Source organism: Poecilia formosa, unplaced genomic scaffold, assembly GCF_000485575.1.
Source record: "Poecilia formosa unplaced genomic scaffold, Poecilia_formosa-5.1.2 Scaffold202, whole genome shotgun sequence".
Classification (NCBI taxonomy): domain Eukaryota; kingdom Metazoa; phylum Chordata; class Actinopteri; order Cyprinodontiformes; family Poeciliidae; genus Poecilia; species Poecilia formosa.
The window spans coordinates 853031-875894 of record NW_006800141.1 but is presented as its reverse complement, the minus strand read 5'-3'; the positions used below and the strand labels follow the sequence as shown (position 1 = coordinate 875894).

The following is a 22864-nucleotide window of genomic DNA, read 5'->3' as shown; positions in this document are numbered from 1 at the left end:
CGTCCTTGTCACATAAACTGTGTTTGTGATAAAAGTGTTAAGAAAATCTAATTAAGCAGAGTAGGAGCCAGCGCAACATTAATAGCATATGTCAGCTTTCCAGATTAAAAACGGGAGTTTGGTAATTCAGTTTTCGAGAGCGGCACAAACAAATGTCATTGTTATTGACGTTTGATGGGGACACGTCACATTGATTGATACGAGCTGTCCCCCGTCATATGAATGTAAAGCAGGAGCAATTTGGATTTTCGAGGCTGCAATCAGTTGTTATTTTCTGGCCTGTGTCATACCGCCTTATGTGATGTGACAGTGTTGGATGCACAGTGGCAGCATAATCAATAGAGTAAGGGCACATGCTTCAGCAGCTGACAAATGAGCCATTCATTAAACACACAAGCAACGCTGCTTATTTGGATGCTGGATATTTGAATTATATCCCAGAGGATGTAATTCAAATTGGAACGTAGCTGTGACTCTAAAACAGGGTTAAGATTAATATAATAATAGGAGATAAAAGAAAAACTTTATTTGGCATTATATTTTTTTCAGGTTTTTAGTCAGGTTGTCTAAAAAAACAGCAAAACATGATTGTCTACAAATGCATGTTCTTCCACGTAGCATGCGACTTCATTCAACCGAGTTTCTTGTTGACCAGTTTTTCCCCCACAATCACACTAAACCGGGGCTTTCTGATTTGTTTACAAACAAAAACAAAGTTACTGCGGGTTATTTTTGGTTGCTTTGGTTATGCTCGTCTTTCTCCAAAAATTATACAATATTTGAAGCACACATGTCTGCAAAATCCTTGTGTGATCTATCTACATTTGTACAGAAACACCAAAATCTAGTGTGATCAAAGGTTGATGGTGCCGACTGCTTCTGTTGCAGTTTTTGGCCGCTTTCCTATTTGTTGTAGCCGTTTGAGACTCTACTTTTTCCCTCCCTGGCCATCAACGATCGCCTCTTTCTGCTGGACAACGCTCCCACCGGTCGGATCTTCATCTCTGTGAAGTCCAGGGATGTTAGATGTCCTTTCCATGGCTCCCAGTTGACTCCCTAACAGCAAAACAGCAAATCAGGAGCACAGTGAGCAGAGGGGGGTGAGAGAGGCAACAGAATTGTGAAGAAGGCAAGGTAGAGACAGATTCAGGGCCACAGAAAAAGAAAGTGGCATGACAGACAAGCAGAATAAAAGAAAGTAATAAATACCGGCCTCAGGGTCCATATTATGTGAGTACAAACCTGTTTTGACTGTTATTGCATTTTGGCAGCAAACACTGGAGTTGAGATCTGCAGCAAAAATGCTACGAATAGAATCTTGACAAGAGCAAAGAAATCCCCTGGCTTTTTCTGAAGTGTCCGTCTCTCTAAGACATAATAACTGCTGTTTTTTTTATTTTTTACTGCCTATCAGACTACCGACACACACTACTGGTTTACAGCTGGCTCTTGAAATGTGTTTTCTTATCGTTGGATGATGGATTTTAGTCATTTTGGCTGTTCCCCAGCATTACAGAAACCAAGCAGTAAGTAAAGGGCTGGGAGCAAGTTGTCCTAATTTCTAAAGAAATATCCTCATTCTGAGTAATTTCCTTATGTCTTTAATTAAGCATAGCTGTAAGAGATCCTACATAACCATGATATGTTTTCTAATAGTTGTGTTACGGTATACTTTTAGAAACTGCAGCAGAGGAAACAGATATTTTTGTGACAAAAGTTGCATGTAAAATGTAAGTCTTCTGTAGAAAACGACCAGAAATATACAGTTCTCCCAGTGGTTATCGCCTCTCCTAATGAAGATGTGAAGATATGTAAAAAAGTAATCAAATAAGTAATCAAATATGTTTTTTTTTAATATTCCAGTAGCATAAAATCACAACAAAAATATTGTGCGTGCAAAGATGGAGAGTTAATAAATCTTCCACATGCTGCATGTTGGTCAGGATATATGAAGTTCCGTTGACAAAGAATGCTTATAAGATACCAGATAATCCCTCTGATTAAATGCACTAAAATTAAAAGTAGAATTGTTTTCTAAAAATGCATTATGAGTTTATGCTTAAGCAAAAGAAGGGTTATTTTAGGACCTTTAGTAAATCTTTACTGGGGAGGGTGCAAATAATTGTAAAAGAAGATTTGAATAACAGGAAATTGTAAAACCTTTAAAACTCTCAACAAGATTTTCAATAACATTTAATAACATTATTTACTGTTACAATTACTAATATTTCTGGGAATTGGTGATGTTGCTTTTGTCTGACTTTGACTGACAGCTAATGTACTCAAGAACATAATAAATGGAATGAAAGGGGTTCAAAAATAATTAGAAATTAAAAATAAGGCAAAGGAAAACGGCAAGGTGACAAAATCAGACTTAAAAAAGTATATTGTCTTCTAAAACCTCATCTAAAATTACCAAAAAAAAAGAAAAAAAAAAGTAATTTCTTCCCCTTTAATAGTGTGACCACTTCTACCTAAATGCTGTTTTTGCAAAGAAATGCTACGTTTATCTCGCAACTATGTATATTTACTTCACCGAGGCACACTGAACACTGACCTGACTCGTCGGCCAGACTCGTTTTGAAAAGCATTCAGCAAGCCAGGTAATAAAGGCAAAGTGTCCTCCTTGTTCACTCACCACACTGTGTGTGTTGTCTCCCCATTTACCATTAAGGTTGGCCAAGTGACAGTTTGCATACCACCAAGCTCCTTTGTGGGTCCTGGCACAGTTAGTCAACGCAAGATCATTATCCGAGTCCATGGTGGTCCAGGGCCGGCCTTGATGGTAGGTCATGGCGTCACCTGGAAGTCATCAGTAAAAACAAGATTTCTGTAAATACTTCGCATTGGCTTGTACTCATCTGCCCAGGTATTCTGAGTCATGTGTTTAGAAGCAGAGGGATTTATAAAAGTAGAGAGGACTCAGGTAGACGCTGCCTCAGCAAACTCTGGGTTATATGCACACCGTGTCTCATTTTGTGTTTCTGGATTTGACTACTGCATGTTTAAAAAAAACAAAAAACAAACCCTTTCTCTTTAAATATTCTGTCAGGCTTACTGTAACCTTTTGAAGCAAAAATCTCACACGTTGCTAAAGTGTGTTTACATAATGGTTGGTGTGCACAGGGTTTCAAACCCCTCAATTACTGCCCCCATCTGTCTTGTTTCTAAATCTGCCATCACATTCTCAGTATGCATCACTGTATGTGGGTGTTAAAAAAAAATTATAATTTATGAAAGCAGTGCTTCCAGCTCTCACATACACAGACTTTTACATGCCGAGACCCACCTGCTGTCCCTCTGTATTTGCCAATGGTGAGCTTGAATCTCTGTCTGACCGGAGCGATCTTAAAGTTGTCGTAAACGGCGTACGCTCTATCTGAGCCCAGGCCCAAGTCGAACCTGATCTCATACTGCGTGGGAGTGTTGGTTAGCTCGTGTATCTTATCCAAACCTGTGACAGCGAATAAACAGATGCAGAAATCGAAGGGAGTACATGATGCACAATTACAGCTCATATGAGCGTGTTTTATAGTCTGCAGATAGAGCTCTACCCCACAAAACAGGAACACCAAGTCGCTCACCAATCCAGAACTCCTCTGTCAGGTTGCCAAAGCCTGCTATGTACTGCCGCCAGCGTCTCATGAAGTCCAGATTCCCAGTGTTACGCCGCTGAAGTACCTGAAAGCATCAGGAACGAATTTTTACTTACAGATGTTGGATTAGAAATATGTAAAAAGAAGTTCATGAGTAGAAGCTCATGTTCAAATAGGCGTAAAACTTGTCGATATTTTTATGTATTGGAAAGTGGTGAAGAAGTATTTGCCCGTTTACATGTTTTATTGGTTTTTGTATTCTTTTTGTCACACTTAAAGGTTTAGATCAAGGAAAAGCTGATCCAGTTCATCAAACTACCACCATCATTTTTGAATGTAGGCGTTATATGTAGCGTTGCCAAACATAATGAATTGAACACCTTCCATTCCAGTCCAGTCCACAGAATATTTTCCTGAAAGTCTTATGGCTCATCAAGATGATTTATGCAGTTTATGAGACAGGCCTTTCTGTTCTGTTTGATGAGCTACGGTTTATGTGTTATGCTCTGTCTTAACACTCCCATGGTCTCAGCACGACTCTCAGGAGGAGTGTGGCAAATTTCATGGTTGGACAACGGTGAAGCAGGGAGGATGTCCTGTCAGACTGTTAGTTTCCAAAGCCACACACACACACACACAAAAAGGGGACCCACAAAAACCGAACAGGGTAAAAAAAAAAGGTTGTGGGGTCAAAGGTTAAATCTTGGACGCCTCACCTCCTGCTCTGACCTTGGTGTTGCTCTGGGTTCCTTTGTAATCTGCTGGAAAAGTTGTGGATGTGTTGCTTCTGAGATGCTTTCAGCCAAATTCTTGTTATCAGGCTCGTTTGATCTAAGTTACTTTTGCAAGTGAAATTCAACAAAATGTTGGTTCTAATACCTATCCTATTTCCTCACCTTATCTTTGTCTAATAAAAAAATAGCCTGATGGTTTGAAACCTTTAAGTGTGACAAAAAGGCAAGAACAGAAGTTTGCTTTTTCACAGAACTGCATTATATAATGCAAATTCTACATAATTTGAGAAGTCAGTCAAAAATAATATACCAGCCAACCGCCTCCGTCGGTGGTCATGTCACAGTAAACCTGTATTGGCTTGGATTGGTTATTATTAATGTAGACAGTATAGACACCATTGTTTTTATTGCCGTTCTTCATTATTTGTCCACAGTCCATAGGGAAGGGGTACAGCAGAGCAACTAATAACAACAAAGGGAAGGAAAGTCATATTAAAAAATAGAATACAATGACAAATAGCAGAAAGTTGTTTTTAGTTGAAGAATGCTGACCTGTTTTGAAGAAGGTCTCCACCACCTTACTCCTTTTGCTGCCTCTAAAGGCATAAATGGTGACAATGTACCTCTTTCCCCTCTCCAGCTTGGACGCAGCGAAGCGTCTCTTGCTGGAGGCGAGCGTATTTTCAATAGTCTGGTAAAATAAGATAAAAAAAACAAAAAAAAAACATGTTTTTACAATATGGACAATGATAATTATCTTCATAAGCTTATCATCAGGTCAAGTGATGGTTTAGATTAAATTAATTTTCATTCTTTTTTTTTGCAATCTATTCATCCTTGATTTGTTTTTTCTGTGACCACAAGAGGTCAGCGTTTCAAAGCACTTAAATTCAATGTCACAGCTTTTACAAAAAGAGGAATCAGTTATGGGTTATAAAAGATTAGAAAAAGATGTGGAATGTTCTCCAGACTCCGCTTTCAAGCAAGCTATTGATTTGGACCGCCACACACGTTCATTAAAAGTTGTGCTTTTTTGAGCGTTCACAGTTTTATCGACATTTGAGACCAAGGGAAGAGTGGAGCGGCACAGAATGCAAGTGGCATGGGGTCCGATGTGAAGTTTACACAGCCAGTGATAATTTAGGAAGCCATGCCATCTGCTGGTGTTGAGCTATTCTCTAAAGTTCAAAGTTGGTGCAAAGCCCTTGAAACTTCAGAGCACNAAAAAAAAAAAAAAACAAAACAAAAAACAGAGCTTTCCAAGGGTTTGGATTTGTCCCACAGCAAAATAAAATAATGACAAATGGATCCATCTCCGATTTAAAACACACACACACACAGCTCACTGGAGATAAGAAGCGAAAAATGAATCAAAGCTGTGCTAACTAGTTTCTTCTAGGACTACTCCTGAGCCTTTGCCCCACATCCAAACCTTACAGAGGAGCTGTAACTACACCACACAACATAAGACTAAAAAAAGATGGAAAAAAAAAAGGTCAAGGGACTCATTAAAACAGATTTATTTTGTGACACTACAGTGAAAAAGAATGAATAATGTCAGTTTGAAAACATAATTAGTAAGGAAAATATTATTAATCAGGATCAAATGTTCAATAATTCTAATTAGTTACAAAATTTTAAAATGAAAAGCTTTGCAGCATAAAAAAAAAAAAAAAAATCCTATAAAGTTCAGCAACTTCAAATCCATTCTGGCAGATTGGCTGAAAAGCTGATTGATGTGCTCTACGTCCTTGTCACATAAACTGTGTTTGTGATAAAAGTGTTAAGAAAATCTAATTAAGCAGAGTAGGAGCCAGCGCAACATTAATAGCATATGTCAGCTTTCCAGATTAAAAACGGGAGTTTGGTCATTCGGTTTTCGAGAGCGGCACAAACAAATGTCATTGTTATTGACGTTTGATGGGGACACGTCACATTGATTGATACGAGCTGTCCCCCGTCATATGAATGTAAAGCAGGAGCAATTTGGATTTTCGAGGCTGCAATCAGTTGTTATTTTCTGGCCTGTGTCATACCGCCTTATGTGATGTGACAGTGTTGGATGCACAGTGGCAGCATAATCAATAGAGTAAGGGCACATGCTTCAGCAGCTGACAAATGAGCCATTCATTAAACACACAAGCAACGCTGCTTATTTGGATGCTGGATATTTGAATTATATCCCAGAGGATGTAATTCAAATTGGAACGTAGCTGTGACTCTAAAACAGGGTTAAGATTAATATAATAATAGGAGATAAAAGAAAAACTTTATTTGGCATTATATTTTTTTCAGGTTTTTAGTCAGGTTGTCTAAAAAAACAGCAAGACATGATTGTCTACAAATGCATGTTCTTCCACGTAGCATGCGACTTCATTCAACCGAGTTTCTTGTTGACCAGTTTTTCCCCCACAATCACACTAAACCGGGGCTTTCTGATTTGTTTACAAACAAAAACAAAGTTACTGCGGGTTATTTTTGGTTGCTTTGGTTATGCTCATCCTTCTCCAAAAATTATACAATATTTGAAGCACACATGTCTGCAAAATCCTTGTGTGATCTATCTACATTTGTACAGAAACACCAAAATCTAGTGTGATCAAAGGTTGATGGTGCCGACTGCTTCTGTTGCAGTTTTTGGCCGCTTTCCTATTTGTTGTAGCCGTTTGAGACTCTACTTTTTCCCTCCCTGGCCATCAACGATCGCCTCTTTCTGCTGGACAACGCTCCCACCGGTCGGATCTTCATCTCTGTGAAGTCCAGGGATGTTAGATGTCCTTTCCATGGCTCCCAGTTGACTCCCTAACAGCAAAACAGCAAATCAGGAGCACAGTGAGCAGAGGGGGGTGAGAGAGGCAACAGAATTGTGAAGAAGGCAAGGTAGAGACAGATTCAGGGCCACAGAAAAAGAAAGTGGCATGACAGACAAGCAGAATAAAAGAAAGTAATAAATACCGGCCTCAGGGTCCATATTATGTGAGTACAAACCTGTTTTGACTGTTATTGCATTTTGGCAGCAAACACTGGAGTTGAGATCTGCAGCAAAAATGCTACGAATAGAATCTTGACAAGAGCAAAGAAATCCCCTGGCTTTTTCTGAAGTGTCCGTCTCTCTAAGACATAATAACTGCTGTTTTTTTTATTTTTTACTGCCTATCAGACTACCGACACACACTACTGGTTTACAGCTGGCTCTTGAAATGTGTTTTCTTATCGTTGGATGATGGATTTTAGTCATTTTGGCTGTTCCCCAGCATTACAGAAACCAAGCAATAAGCAAAGGGCTGGGAGCAAGTTGTCCTAATTTCTAAAGAAATATCCTCATTCTGAGTAATTTCCTTATGTCTTTAATTAAGCATAGCTGTAAGAGATCCTACATAACCATGATATGTTTTCTAATAGTTGTGTTACGGTATACTTTTAGAAACTGCAGCAGAGGAAACAGATATTTTTGTGACAAAAGTTGCATGTAAAATGTAAGTCTTCTGTAGAAAACGACCAGAAATATACAGTTCTCCCAGTGGTTATCGCCTCTCCTAATGAAGATGTGAAGATATGTAAAAAAGTAATCAAATAAGTAATCAAATATGTTTTTTTTTAATATTCCAGTAGCATAAAATCACAACAAAAATATTGTGCGTGCAAAGATGGAGAGTTAATAAATCTTCCACATGCTGCATGTTGGTCAGGATATATGAAGTTCCGTTGACAAAGAATGCTTATAAGATACCAGATAATCCCTCTGATTAAATGCACTAAAATTAAAAGTAGAATTGTTTTCTAAAAATGCATTATGAGTTTATGCTTAAGCAAAAGAAGGGTTATTTTAGGACCTTTAGTAAATCTTTACTGGGGAGGGTGCAAATAATTGTAAAAGAAGATTTGAATAACAGGAAATTGTAAAACCTTTAAAACTCTCAACAAGATTTTCAATAACATTTAATAACATTATTTACTGTTACAATTACTAATATTTCTGGGAATTGGTGATGTTGCTTTTGTCTGACTTTGACTGACAGCTAATGTACTCAAGAACATAATAAATGGAATGAAAGGGGTTCAAAAATAATTAGAAATTAAAAATAAGGCAAAGGAAAACGGCAAGGTGACAAAATCAGACTTAAAAAAGTATATTGTCTTCTAAAACCTCATCTAAAATTACCAAAAAAAAAGAAAAAAAAAAGTAATTTCTTCCCCTTTAATAGTGTGACCACTTCTACCTAAATGCTGTTTTTGCAAAGAAATGCTACGTTTATCTCGCAACTATGTATATTTACTTCACCGAGGCACACTGAACACTGACCTGACTCGTCGGCCAGACTCGTTTTGAAAAGCATTCAGCAAGCCAGGTAATAAAGGCAAAGTGTCCTCCTTGTTCACTCACCACACTGTGTGTGTTGTCTCCCCATTTACCATTAAGGTTGGCCAAGTGACAGTTTGCATACCACCAAGCTCCTTTGTGGGTCCTGGCACAGTTAGTCAACGCAAGATCATTATCCGAGTCCATGGTGGTCCAGGGCCGGCCTTGATGGTAGGTCATGGCGTCACCTGGAAGTCATCAGTAAAAACAAGATTTCTGTAAATACTTCGCATTGGCTTGTACTCATCTGCCCAGGTATTCTGAGTCATGTGTTTAGAAGCAGAGGGATTTATAAAAGTAGAGAGGACTCAGGTAGACGCTGCCTCAGCAAACTCTGGGTTATATGCACACCGTGTCTCATTTTGTGTTTCTGGATTTGACTACTGCATGTTTAAAAAAAACAAAAAACAAACCCTTTCTCTTTAAATATTCTGTCAGGCTTACTGTAACCTTTTGAAGCAAAAATCTCACACGTTGCTAAAGTGTGTTTACATAATGGTTGGTGTGCACAGGGTTTCAAACCCCTCAATTACTGCCCCCATCTGTCTTGTTTCTAAATCTGCCATCACATTCTCAGTATGCATCACTGTATGTGGGTGTTAAAAAAAAATTATAATTTATGAAAGCAGTGCTTCCAGCTCTCACATACACAGACTTTTACATGCCGAGACCCACCTGCTGTCCCTCTGTATTTGCCAATGGTGAGCTTGAATCTCTGTCTGACCGGAGCGATCTTAAAGTTGTCGTAAACGGCGTACGCTCTATCTGAGCCCAGGCCCAAGTCGAACCTGATCTCATACTGCGTGGGAGTGTTGGTTAGCTCGTGTATCTTATCCAAACCTGTGACAGCGAATAAACAGATGCAGAAATCGAAGGGAGTACATGATGCACAATTACAGCTCATATGAGCGTGTTTTATAGTCTGCAGATAGAGCTCTACCCCACAAAACAGGAACACCAAGTCGCTCACCAATCCAGAACTCCTCTGTCAGGTTGCCAAAGCCTGCTATGTACTGCCGCCAGCGTCTCATGAAGTCCAGATTCCCAGTGTTACGCCGCTGAAGTACCTGAAAGCATCAGGAACGAATTTTTACTTACAGATGTTGGATTAGAAATATGTAAAAAGAAGTTCATGAGTAGAAGCTCATGTTCAAATAGGCGTAAAACTTGTCGATATTTTTATGTATTGGAAAGTGGTGAAGAAGTATTTGCCCGTTTACATGTTTTATTGGTTTTTGTATTCTTTTTGTCACACTTAAAGGTTTAGATCAAGGAAAAGCTGATCCAGTTCATCAAACTACCACCATCATTTTTGAATGTAGGCGTTATATGTAGCGTTGCCAAACATAATGAATTGAACACCTTCCATTCCAGTCCAGTCCACAGAATATTTTCCTGAAAGTCTTATGGCTCATCAAGATGATTTATGCAGTTTATGAGACAGGCCTTTCTGTTCTGTTTGATGAGCTACGGTTTAAGTGTTATGCTCTGTCTTAACACTCCCATGGTCTCAGCACGACTCTCAGGAGGAGTGTGGCAAATTTCATGGTTGGACAACGGTGAAGCAGGGAGGATGTCCTGTCAGACTGTTAGTTTCCAAAGCCACACACACACACACACAAAAAGGGGACCCACAAAAACCGAACAGGGTAAAAAAAAAAGGTTGTGGGGTCAAAGGTTAAATCTTGGACGCCTCACCTCCTGCTCTGACCTTGGTGTTGCTCTGGGTTCCTTTGTAATCTGCTGGAAAAGTTGTGGATGTGTTGCTTCTGAGATGCTTTCAGCCAAATTCTTGTTATCAGGCTCGTTTGATCTAAGTTACTTTTGCAAGTGAAATTCAACAAAATGTTGGTTCTAATACCTATCCTATTTCCTCACCTTATCTTTGTCTAATAAAAAAATAGCCTGATGATTTGAAACCTTTAAGTGTGACAAAAAGGCAAGAACAGAAGTTTGCTTTTTCACAGAACTGCATTATATAATACAAATTCTACATAATTTGAGAAGTCAGTCAAAAATAATATACCAGCCAACCGCCTCCGTCGGTGGTCATGTCACAGTAAACCTGTATTGGCTTGGATTGGTTATTATTAATGTAGACAGTATAGACACCATTGTTTTTATTGCCGTTCTTCATTATTTGTCCACAGTCCATAGGGAAGGGGTACAGCAGAGCAACTAATAACAACAAAGGGAAGGAAAGTCATATTAAAAAATAGAATACAATGACAAATAGCAGAAAGTTGTTTTTAGTTGAAGAATGCTGACCTGTTTTGAAGAAGGTCTCCACCACCTTACTCCTTTTGCTGCCTCTAAAGGCATAAATGGTGACAATGTACCTCTTTCCCCTCTCCAGCTTGGACGCAGCGAAGCGTCTCTTGCTGGAGGCGAGCGTATTTTCAATAGTCTGGTAAAATAAGATAAAAAAAACAAAAAAAAAACATGTTTTTACAATATGGACAATGATAATTATCTTCATAAGCTTATCATCAGGTCAAGTGATGGTTTAGATTAAATTAATTTTCATTCATTTTTTTGCAATCTATTCATCCTTGATTTGTTTTTTCTGTGACCACAAGAGGTCAGCCTTTCAAAGCACTTAAATTCAATGTCACAGCTTTTACAAAAAGAGGAATCAGTTATGGGTTATAAAAGATTAGAAAAAGATGAACTCCGCTTTCAAGCAAGCTATTGATTTGGACCGCCACACACGTTCATTAAAAGTTGTGCTTTTTTGAGCGTTCACAGTTTTATCGACATTTGAGACCAAGGGAAGAGTGGAGCGGCACAGAATGCAAGTGGCATGGGGTCCGATGTGAAGTTTACACAGCCAGTGATAATTTAGGAAGCCATGCCATCTGCTGGTGTTGAGCTATTCTCTAAAGTTCAAAGTTGGTGCAAAGCCCTTGAAACTTCAGAGCACTTAAGGCTCGACTCTGCTGACAATCTGTACAGACAAACTGATTTCAGAACTTGGCATATACCCATACTGCTTAAAGTAGCAGAAAATAGTTGAAAGACCCTGGTATCACTGGATTAGCCAGCAAAGTTGAACAACCTGAATCCAATCGACAATCTGTGGGGAACGGTCAAGAGGAAGACGAGAGACACCAGAACCAACAATGCAGACAGTGTGACCCAGGCTTCCTCGTCATCATTCAGATAACCCCACAGGCTGATCTTCTCTATCACACACCGCAGTGATGCAGCAGTTCATGCAAAAGGATCCTTGATCAAGTATTGGCATATATAGCATAGCACATCGCCAAACTTCCTGTGCTTTTTTTTGGATTAGTTTTATATAATATTCTTATTTTCTGAGAAATGAATTTTAATTTTTGTCAACTATAAAACATTAAAATGCCCTTTAAAATGGCAGAAATTAACATTTGGAATACATGACTGTGTTTAATGAATCAAAATAAGACACAAATTGAATTACTGAAACACAATTTTCAATTCCCTAAGTTATCGAGACACACCTGCACCCTAAAGTGAAATGATCTGCACTTATAAGTCACTTTTAAAGACGTGTACCCATTTAGTTGAGAAAACGCAAAACAAACCATGCAGCCGAGTACCTGTAATTTTCCTTCTTCGTCTCTAATAGTGAGGACATAACCATTGATGTCGGCCAGAGGAGGAACCCAAGTCAAGGAAACTGAATCCTGCGTCACATCTGAAGCCTTTAGGTCCTTAGGGGAGTCGATTTCTGTAGGCATGCATGTAAATCAGATAGGATCACAGCAAAGAAACATTATCTTATTCTTTCACATGTATGATAATATTTTGTGCTGCATCCATTCAAGTGAATTCTCCGTAGACTATAACTCCCAAGAAGATACTCTTTACTTTTGATTAGTTCCATTGTTTTAAATTTTACTAGTGTTTGTCTTTAGATCTAAAGCTCTTTATGATAAGCTATCATTACTCTTTTCATAAGTCTAAAGTGGGTTTCGTGTGACTTTCAGGTCTTGAAGTGCCTCAGAAGCATGTGGCATCTGCCAGCTCAGTTTTAGTTTGCAGATAAGCTGGCAGGTTTGCTTGCTCTTATTGAAATGCTTTGAAAATGTTATTTGAAACACATGCTGCAATATTGTGTTTGATACAACGAGGTGAGGTGAGCTAAAGCAGCGGGGGCTTTAACCTCCCATGGATCAAAATATTAAAGAAAGCGACGCCATAAGGCCCAGAATCGTCACAGACAAATCAGCAGTTTCACTTCAGAAACATTCAAAGTTCAAGTTAATTTCTGTACAAAAAATACATTTAAAAGGTTATGTAGAATGTCAAAGAGTGAAAAGTGAGAAATAGCATCATTGATAACACAGGTGGTGAACAACATTCTCCTTTAAAAAAAACAAACAAAAAAAACCCCTTATGTTTAAAGGAGTTCTTTAAAATTTGATTGGTGCTTTTACTCAGCACATCCCTTTATGCAACCCAGACGATTTTCGACGCAACAGCAGCTTTTATGTTTGAAGTCAGCGCCACGCTGGTCTCAAGCCACTGATGGAGTCTGACTATTTATGATGAAATGTTTATCATCTAAAACGCTGCCATTTACTGCCTAATTGAAAAAGAGTTAGCTTTCACTTAAAGCTCCCCAGAGATTTTACAGATCATCTGGCGAATACAAAGATGGCCCTGTTGCCAGCCGCTCACATGTGCAGCCTCTTTTTATGCCGAATTATGAGACGTAACCAGTGACTTGGCTTCGTCTGTGGGAATTATTTCTCGGTTGAAAGGGAGGCTTTGTTCACTTGTGTTCCGCAATTTAGAAGTTCACTACATCACAGTTCATAAAGGGCCTATAAAGAGTTACGTACCCTTTTGTTTATGGAAGGCCCTAGCAAAGACCAAGTAATCTGACAGCCTCTCTTGTTCTGTCTGAACAGGTGAAATCAGATGTTTACGTGCGTTGTATAAGAAAAAAAGAAACTTATAGGCCAGTTGGGATTACTAAATGATGACATCATGGCTTTGTTTGGTTAACATGAATTATTTCAGGTAGATCTGTAGACCTGTGTGACATCATGACAAAATCAAGATAAATCAGAGATATTTTGGTGACCTTTGATGTTTTGTGATGTGCTAAAATGTTATGCATGAGTTGCTCTTTACAGCTGCCTTCAGCTGCTTTTGGGTCCAGGACGCTGCTGTAAACGGGATTTTAGGATTCAGTCTGTCTTTCGTGGTGAATTACACCATGAAATCTATAAAAATGAAAATAAATAAATGATGCTGAATGATCCATATGTTCAGGAAGGATGTTGGTTTGGACTCCCAGATAAGAGAATGCTTTGATGCGAATTGTGTCCATCAAGCACAGAATAAAAGGAAAACATGTGGAAGGGAGCTGGTAAGAGTGTCATTATTTACAGTCAAAAGATTCCTTTACCAAACTTGGGATGAAAGTCCACTCACCAAGAAAGAAGCCATAACAACCTAGCGGTGGCCAAGTCCAGTCCTCGAGAGCCACCATCCTGCAAGTTTTAGAAGTATCCTTACTCCAACAGACCGGGATCAGCTCTACAAAGGCCTGATAACGAGCCATTCATTTGATTCAGGTGTGTTGAAGCAGGGATGCATCTGAAAGTTGCAGGATGGTGGCTCTCGAGGACTGGACTTGGCCACCCCTGGTATGACGATTTCGGTAGTAAGAAGAAGCTGTGCGAGTGTTTTGCTTCACAAACTAGATGGCATCATAAAGAAAGACCATTGTGTGAAAATATTAAAAGGAATGTCACGACACCAGCAAGGAAGTTGAACATTGGATTTTCTGAAGGTAAATCCATTGCACGTTGTAGTGCATACTGTACTACAAAGTGCATTAAAGATAAAAAAAAAAAAAAGTAAAAGTTTTGGGGTGTCACCAAAACTCTTCTGTCAATTAAAAGAAGATTTGTGGGCAGAGGTGAAAAAAAAAAAATATGCATGGATAAAACATGATATGAATATTACACAGATTCTTTCAGGAAAATGAGACCAATGGTCTGAAAAGACCGAAAGTAATTTAAACATCCTCTTTATCTGTAAGATTGTGCCTTTTCTGCCTCTCCACCTAAAATTTCTCCAACGAGATCGCCTCCTTTACTCTCTTTGGAGCCTTTGTTACCTGAAAATTAATGCCATATGTTCTTCACCTTGACCGGCTGGAAAATACTTTTTTTTTTTTTTTTAAGAGGTCCCACACTGAAATCTTTTTATTTTTTTTTTAATTAACCAAAACAGCATAAAAAATCTCTTTAAAACTGAGTATGTAACAACAGCCGGGACGCAGTGCTAAATGCAGCTTTAAAATTCCTGGTGAAACTCCCGGTTTCCAGTCAGAACAATTGGTTTTAGGGTGGAAATTTGGTTGGACATATTATGGGGAAAGAAAGGCATTAATCTGGCAGACCATTTCAAGAAATATTAAAATTATATCACCACTAAAAGCAAACTGCCTGTCTTTATCATATCAACCTGTCTCTGCTGCTGTTGGAATCTTCTGGGACATTTTGTCCTCCTTGATGGCCTGGACTATAGGCGGTGTGTAACTTTAGGTCTTAGACTTGTCAGCAAGTAAGAGGTCATCTCTGTGTTGCTGTTTTTTTTTTTTTTAATCCGAGACTAAATTCATAAGTTTCTATTTCTCTGATGGCACTCTAAGGATCGACTGTCTTCTTAAGACTTTTTCCGACAACCTCTACCACCGAGAACAGAGATGGATCCAGCAGAAACTGACAGAGTGTGGACTAAATGGACTGTATTCGTCAGCTCTGGCAGGAATCATGACGTTCAGATAACTGAACTGATTTGGGGGAAGAGGAACATGGTAAAGTGACTGTACAGAGTGGCGATCATGTTCTTTAACTAAATGTAAAAGGTAATGAAATTTGGCTGAGATGTATCAAATAAATATTGCAATCTGTGTCGTCAATTTGCACAACTCTTTCTGGAGCTCTTAAGAAAAATCATGAAAGAAAATCTTGGTCGCTGCCAAGACAGGGATTCATGAGGAAACACAAAAAATAATAATTTCTCATGCAAATCCTTTTAAATCTTTGCTTTTTATGAGAAAAAAAAAATCTAATCCAGAAGTGCTTCAGTTTGAGTCGAGATGCAGAATATTTCAAATCACTGAAGCTAAAACGTTGCTGCCGTTTAAGACTGCTGAGAGTTAGCGTTTAATCCGAGAGCCAAGTTTCTCCAGGTATCCTACCCTCCTCCTCTATCAAAAGCTATTCTGCGCCGGTGAGATGAAAGGTACTCCAGGGAATTCGAGTAAAAGTGATAGTACACTCAAGTTGCAGATTAATGAATAAACTGCTGCTGACGTTATCTCAGAAGGTGCTAATGAGGAGGAAGTTGTGGCGTTCAGACTTGTTTCAGCCTTCTAAGGATGCTGCTGAAACAGACTTTGGTGCCTCAAATGAGCATCCTTTTGAATAAAAGATTCTGGGATAAAGTTTTCTAACAAGTACAAAGAGCTCACTTCTCTGAGAACACAACAAGGGAGTCGTATCTTGACGTGTGTACCAAATAAAAGTAAGAACGATTCTAAGAGATTCCCTTACATTGTGGTTGTGACAGGATGAAAGGAAATCACAGGTCTATCTTGGGACATGTGTATTACCCTTCTGATCCCGCATGGATCAGCTGAGGGAGACGTGAGCCAATTCATCAAGAAAATTAAATACAGAGGAATCCAAAATTGTTCAGACCCCTTGAATAGCTTTTTCATCTTTTTCCACAAAAAATTGTTTTGATAAATCCTTTTTTTTTTTTTTGCTTTCGCTATCCTAATTTTGTTCCAACTCATTTTCTAAGAAGACTGTGGACATTGCTAAAAGGCTGTAGAGAGGCTGTATACCACTGAATGCAGAGCGGTTGTTCAGCCGAGCTAAAAATAGGTTTAATAAAAAACAAGTGCATGACCACAAGGTCCAAGAAAGCCGTGTGCAGTGACACATGTCCCAGAGGCTGCAGAAAGACTTAAGGCTGTGGGGCGTATTCATGTAGGAAGAGCAAAGACAAAGTCCACACCTAAACACAAGTGGGAATCTGAGATGAGACTTAAACATAGACGTTCCCAGAAACCGGTCATGCAGTCTGATTGAACTTTTGATATTTCCATAAAGTCTGAGATCACAGGGACTGCCTACTTTGAGTAGGTGACTCAGAGTAATTGTCGGGACTTTTATTTCGGTTTAAATATAGACCTTTCACTATGCACCAAAACTTCAAGGGATATGAAGTCAAGGTCCTGGATAGAAGAGATATAAAAACACAAGTTGTGCATGAGGCTGAGCAGACGTTATCTCCGGAGGAGCCAGCTTTAAAGCTCGACTTAATTCATAGTTATGGTGACTATTTATTTTACTTATTTATTTTTTTTGTACAGTTATGCTCGTCACGACTTAAAGAGGAAGTTGGAAAAAAATATAGATGAATTCATAAAGGAGAACTATAAAATACTTTATGGACATTATAAATGGTTCGGTCAGTGATGCATTTTAAGGTCGCACATTTCTCGAGTTTACAAGCGGGACACATGGTTGCCTGATTAACAGAAATGTAGTTGCAGGCCATTTGAATTCCTTAATGGTTCAAACAAGGACACAATCAAAGGGAAAATTGGTTTACCAAAGCCTGATATGCGACACCTGTTTCAGCTTGTATTGAAATTGTCCTGCTGGCTTTGTCTCCCCTCACAGCTTTGATGTAGACAGTGTAGATGAACGCAGGCCGTAAACCCGTCAGCACATAAGAGGCGCTATCAGGCCCCACAAGGATCTCTTTACTAGAGCCATCGTGGAAGGTGTAGGTAAGGATATAGCCATCTATTTCTGCTCGGACTGGATCCCAAGAAAGGCTGAAGCTGGACTCGGTTTCGCCTCTGGCTATGAGGTTAGCTGGAGCATCCAGTTCTAGAGAAACATGTTAGTAGCTGATATTAAACAGACGTTTCTATATAGCAAAATGCATGAAAGAGGCAGGTGGGAAAAATAAAACCGTTTCAAAGATCTCAATCCAACTGGGGAACAATATTCTTGAAAGTACATGTTGTAATTTATACATTCAATAAATTAGAATATACATTCTCATGAGGCTCATTTGTCAGATTAAAAGTACTTTCTGAAAATTATCACCTTTAAGCAGGTATTAAACATGTTCTTCATTAAGGCTACAGTTCTGCGTTAAATGTTTCTTTGTTTTTTGTTTTTTATTGGCCTGATGTAGTATTCTAACTTTAAATGTCATGTTTTCATTAGCTGCAAGCAGAAAATGATTATAATTAACCATTAACGAAGTAAAGGGTTTCAAACATCCATCTGTGTGTAATTAATCTATATAATGCGTTTCACTTGGTGATAAAGTTCCAGAAATAAATGGACTTTTTAATGATATTCTAATTTATTGAATAGGTTTTATCCATCATTCTGTTATCATCTCAGTTTTACCCTGTAAGAAAGAAAAAAAAGCTTGCAAATTTTAGAAATTAGCCACAAAGTCTTAAGATTATGAAGTGTCATGGTTCTAAACAAAGAGATGCAGATCTGAAACCTGTCTCAGCTTGTGTGGATATTGTCCTGCTGGTTTTGTCTCCCCTCGAGGCTTTGATGTAGACAGTGTAGAGGACTCCAGGCCTTAAACCAGTCAGCAAATAAGAGGTGCTGTCGGGGCCCAAAGGGATTTCTTTACTCGATCCATCAAGGAAGGTGTAGGTGAGGATGTACCCATCAATTTCTGCCTGGACTGGATCCCAGGAAAGGCTGAAGCTGGACTCGGTTTCATCGTAAGCTACGAGGTTAGCTGGGGCGTCCAGCTCTAAGGGAAGATGTTGGTAGTGGATTTAATGTACAGCTCTTTAAAGCAAACTACACAAAATAGATGGGTGACAAACTGCAAACTGACAAAAGATCTCAATCCAATTCAGTTCATGTTTTTAACTGAGACATGGAACATACAGTTCAACTCAGAGATGTACATTTAATGTAGAAAGAAACGCAGGACGTTATTTTTCCCAGGATAAACACTCTGTGTGTTAGTTCTGTTAGGATCACCGGTATTATTTATATTTCTCTAATGCCAGAATAATGAGAGAAAATATTTATTTTTCACCACTTTTCAGCAATTTCAGAAATGTACATTCACAAAGTGTCCTTTTCCTCAAGAAAGCCCAAAAGGTTTCATAATGGCTCTGTTACCTTCTGACAGATGACAACAACGGAATCATTTGAAAGCACTGCTGTGGATGCAAAACATTAGGTTTATATGCTGATTAATGCTGTTTAGAGTTTCATTATCTACATTATGCTGCACTGACATTAAATGAAACATCAGCTGGTGAGGAGGAAACCACTCATTTAAAAGCAACATTATCAGCTGTATTACAGGGTTGTTTTTTTAAACATTTCCAGAGGTCTCACAAAACTAAAATTGACATGTTTGTCCATGAAGGACAAAGGAGAAACTTGCCAGCCTGTGAACACCACACCCACTGCGAAGCACGGAGGTTGCAGAGTCAATGTTTTAAATTGTTCACCACTTGCACCAGTTTGGTGATAAATCAGCTCGAATTACAGCAAATTATTGCAAGAAGATTAAGGAAAACTATGCAAGAAATTTAACCAACGTCAAAATGCAGGCAATTATGCTAATTACTAAGAAAAATATATGTAAACTTCTAAATTTAAAAAAAGTAAATTATTGAATTAATTAAATAAAAACTGCACTCAAAATTCTGGCATTTAGTAAACAGAAATAATTTTGTTAATCAAAGCTGACTTAAAGCAGGAAACATTTAGATTTTAGTAAGTAATTAGTATCAGTATAAAGGATTTTGTTTGTACGTACATATCTAGTTTGAGCTGTATATTAAGCTTTATTTGCCATCTTGTGTCTTACATCCCACTATAATTTTATTTTTTTTAATTATTTTCCTTAACATGTCACCCAGCTATTTATCATGCTAGAGGAAAGGCGTTTGTCAAGGTTAACAAATAAGCTTCAAGCCATTAAAATGATTAATCGCTGTGGTTGTGAGAACGTTGTGGATCTGAAACCTGTCTCAGCTTGTGTTGAGGTCTTCCTGCTGGCTTTGCTTCCCCTGACAGCCCAGACGTAGACAGTGTAGACGACCCCTGGCCTAAGGCCAGTGAGCGCATAAGAGCTTCCAGATTCAACTTGGGTTTCCTCCCTGGACCCATCAGCGGAGCTATAGGCGAGCATGTAGCCATCAATTTGTGCCTCGGTGGGATCCCAGGAAACTCTGAAGCTGGAGTCTGTCTCATCTTCGACTGAAAGGTTAGTAGGAGCATCCAACTCTGCACAGGAAGTTACATTTAGTAGACATAACTTTAATTGTTAAAAAGCAAAGCGGAATAAAAATGACATATCTATGATTTAGCAAGGTGTATGAGTTAATGAGGTTAAAAACAGTGATGACGTCAAACTTGGAAACGGAAATTTTGGTGTTAGAATTCAGATTAAATTTTTCATCAGATACTAATTTGTTGTGCTTTCTTTAAAGTGGCCCAATTGGACAGCTTTTTTATAAAAAAAAAAAACTAATAAATGATGAAATCCAACTCTGACATCATATTACTGTTGTGGTAGCAGCAATATCATGGGCATACTATGAACTATGTTAAATTAAAAAAGTCATGCAAATACTAAGCAAGTAAACCATTTAACTCCATTTCCAACCTATTCCTTATGATTTTTCTTATGTCACAAAATAGATATAAGGTAATGTATTTACTAAAAAGTACAGATAGACACCAGTAAACAACTGAAAATGTACTAACTGTGCCAAAGCTTTAACTTATCAGAAGCTTTTCTTTTTCAAATTGAGAAGAGAATTCAGAAGAAAATTGACATGGTTAAACTTTCAAACCTTTTACAGACATTCAGACACAGGCTGGGGGAATTGCTTTCAAATAAAGGATATAACTAATGATAACAAAATACCTTTTGTAAGAAGAAGGTCAAACTTTTCTTTTTCACTTAGGACAGGGAAGGTTAATGTGGTTGATGTGAAATGTCTACACCCATTTATTGGGCTTTTTATGACAACAAAAAGTGAAAAATTGTAGAAAACCCAGAAACTAAAAGATCATAGATGTATTTTACAGGATGTAACTTCTTAGATTATTTGTCTTTTTTTTAGTTATTATCACAAAAGCATTATTTATGTCATTCTGTGAATTTGGGTGACAGTGTGAAAAGACTTAAGTCTCTTTTAACGCTGCAATGATCCAGAATGCAGAATCAAAATCAACAGCTTTTTAGTTTGTTTCTTACCTTAGCTGTGAACCGAACACGAGTAGCATTAACCTAAATGTTAGCTTACAGAGGACACAAAATCAAACCAAGCTCACAAAACAGGCCCGGGAGTCTCTCTCAACGTTTACCTGTTTCGGCTTCAGTTGAACTCTTCCCACTGACTTTGTCTCCCTTGAAGGCCCAGATGTAGACCGTGTGGAGGACCCCAGGCCTCAGACCAACCAGCCTGTAGGAGGTGCTGTCACGCCCTACAAAGATGTCCGAGCTGGAGCCTTCAGCAGACGTGTAGCTCAACATGTAGCCTTCGATTTCCGCCTGGGCTTTATCCCAGGAGACGGTTGCAGTGTCTTCAGTTACTTCAGTAGTGACAAAGTTTGTTGGGGCATCGATGTCTGAACAAGAGAAGGTACACAGCAAAAATAGTTTAAGCGCAGAGTAAAATTACTAGAATACAGTTTGTGTTTGCTCAAAATAAAAAGCGGTGTGACACTGATTATTTGGCCACACATAATCAGAGGTTTCAGGGCCACACAACCCATCCAGTCATCCTCATGTTCATTTCAGTGAACTCCACCTTATGAGCTCCTGAGGATGTGAAAACATAAAGCTTTTGTTTCCGAGAATCACTGGAGATGTACGGAGGGTGAGGGGGAAGCGGCCAGCGTCCGCGAGTATGAATCTGTGGCTAAGTTATGCTTAGAAACTCCATGAAAGTGAAAAAAGCCAAACAACAAGGACAGGATGACAGAAAATAAAACATAAGAGTCACAGAGGCATCGTAAGAGAGGAAGTGGACGGAGATGTAAAAGCGATCATCATTTGGGATCGTTGCTCTGTGGATGTGACTCAGTCAAGGTCAGTTTTCTGTCAGTGTGCAGCCTGGAACGCCAAAACTTTTTGAAGATCCATCCGCAACAAGAAAGGAAGTGTGCCCCCATCTAACTCTGTATTCCCTCCTTGTCTCTTCTGTCCTCTTCTGCTGTTACTTTCAGGTCCTGGATGACACACTGTCTGACAGAGAGTTAAACTAGAGGGAAAATTTATAATGGTTCTCTTTTGTCAGGTTTTCTAAGTGTCGCTCATTAAGTTGTCTTTGTATCTTTAGAGGCTGACAACCTTTTAAGTGGATTTGATCACTCAAAAATAAATAAATAAATAAATAAATCAATACCATACAGAGTGTAGATTTTCCCAACTCTACAATATGACGGCATTAAACTACATGTTTACTCTAGTTTCCTTTAATTAAACAACAAACCTTCTGAGAATATGTTAAGTTATACAGTGGGGTGGCATAGAGTAGATATCTGTGCCAGTGGAAAAAAAAGCACAGTGACATCACAGTAAGCTTGAAGTAAAAATAAAAATGTTCCACGTTTCCAACCTCTTGAATAAAAGTTGCATTTAATTGCGCATGCTTTTTCTTCTGCACAATACTTTCCCCCTCATCAGACTGAGCAAATACAGCATTCACTCTGACTTTTTTTTTGTTTTTTTTTGTTTTGCAAGCGCTGCAAGGACTTGTTTGTTCCTAAGTTGTAGTGTATGATGGATCTTGTTACCACAAATGTTCTCCTTCACTGGCCGTGTAGCATCTGGGGCTATGCAACACAAACTGTGGCCTCGGTCACTCGGAAAATAACTTATCCATTATAGGTGGCATGTTCGGCTGAATCATTGACCACACAGCTCAGAGTAACAGGCTGCATTTTATCAACCGCAGCCTCTCAGCCTCACATCCTCACTGTACATTGAAAGTGACAAAGAACATGATCTACAGGATCCAATGTAGTAGAATCTGTTGGAAATCAGAGATATTTTTGATGCTTTCCCGAGAACGTATGTGCCAAAATGCCGGCCCCTTGAATCAAATGTAATCCCAAAGTTATATCAAATCT

The 22864-nt window shown here is 38.7% G+C and overlaps 1 protein-coding gene across 12 annotated transcripts in view; it reads right to left on the bottom strand.

The window, feature by feature from the left end:
• Positions 1–5834: 5834 nt before the first annotated feature.
• tnn (tenascin N) overlaps positions 5835–22864 on the bottom strand; it is a 39755-nt gene continuing 22725 nt past the window's right edge. For 2 of the 12 annotated variants that reach the window (XM_016679116.1, XM_007567006.1), the window contains exons 9-19: positions 21095–21358; positions 19745–20005; positions 18243–18506; positions 17342–17605; positions 12272–12402; positions 10959–11097; positions 10717–10868; positions 9661–9757; positions 9366–9530; positions 8715–8878; positions 5835–7132 (exon numbers count right to left, since the gene is read on the bottom strand). In XM_016679116.1, coding sequence (XP_016534602.1) covers positions 6980–7132; positions 8715–8878; positions 9366–9530; positions 9661–9757; positions 10717–10868; positions 10959–11097; positions 12272–12402; positions 17342–17605; positions 18243–18506; positions 19745–20005; positions 21095–21358 — 2054 coding nt within the window. In that variant the 3' untranslated portion in view covers positions 5835–6979. Of the gene's footprint in view, positions 7133–8714; positions 8879–9365; positions 9531–9660; positions 9758–10716; positions 10869–10958; positions 11098–12271; positions 12403–17321; positions 17606–18242; positions 18507–19744; positions 20006–21094; positions 21359–22864 lie in introns of those variants that run through there. The other 10 variants (XM_016679119.1, XM_007567009.1, XM_016679121.1 and 7 more) reach the window with 7 other exon arrangements.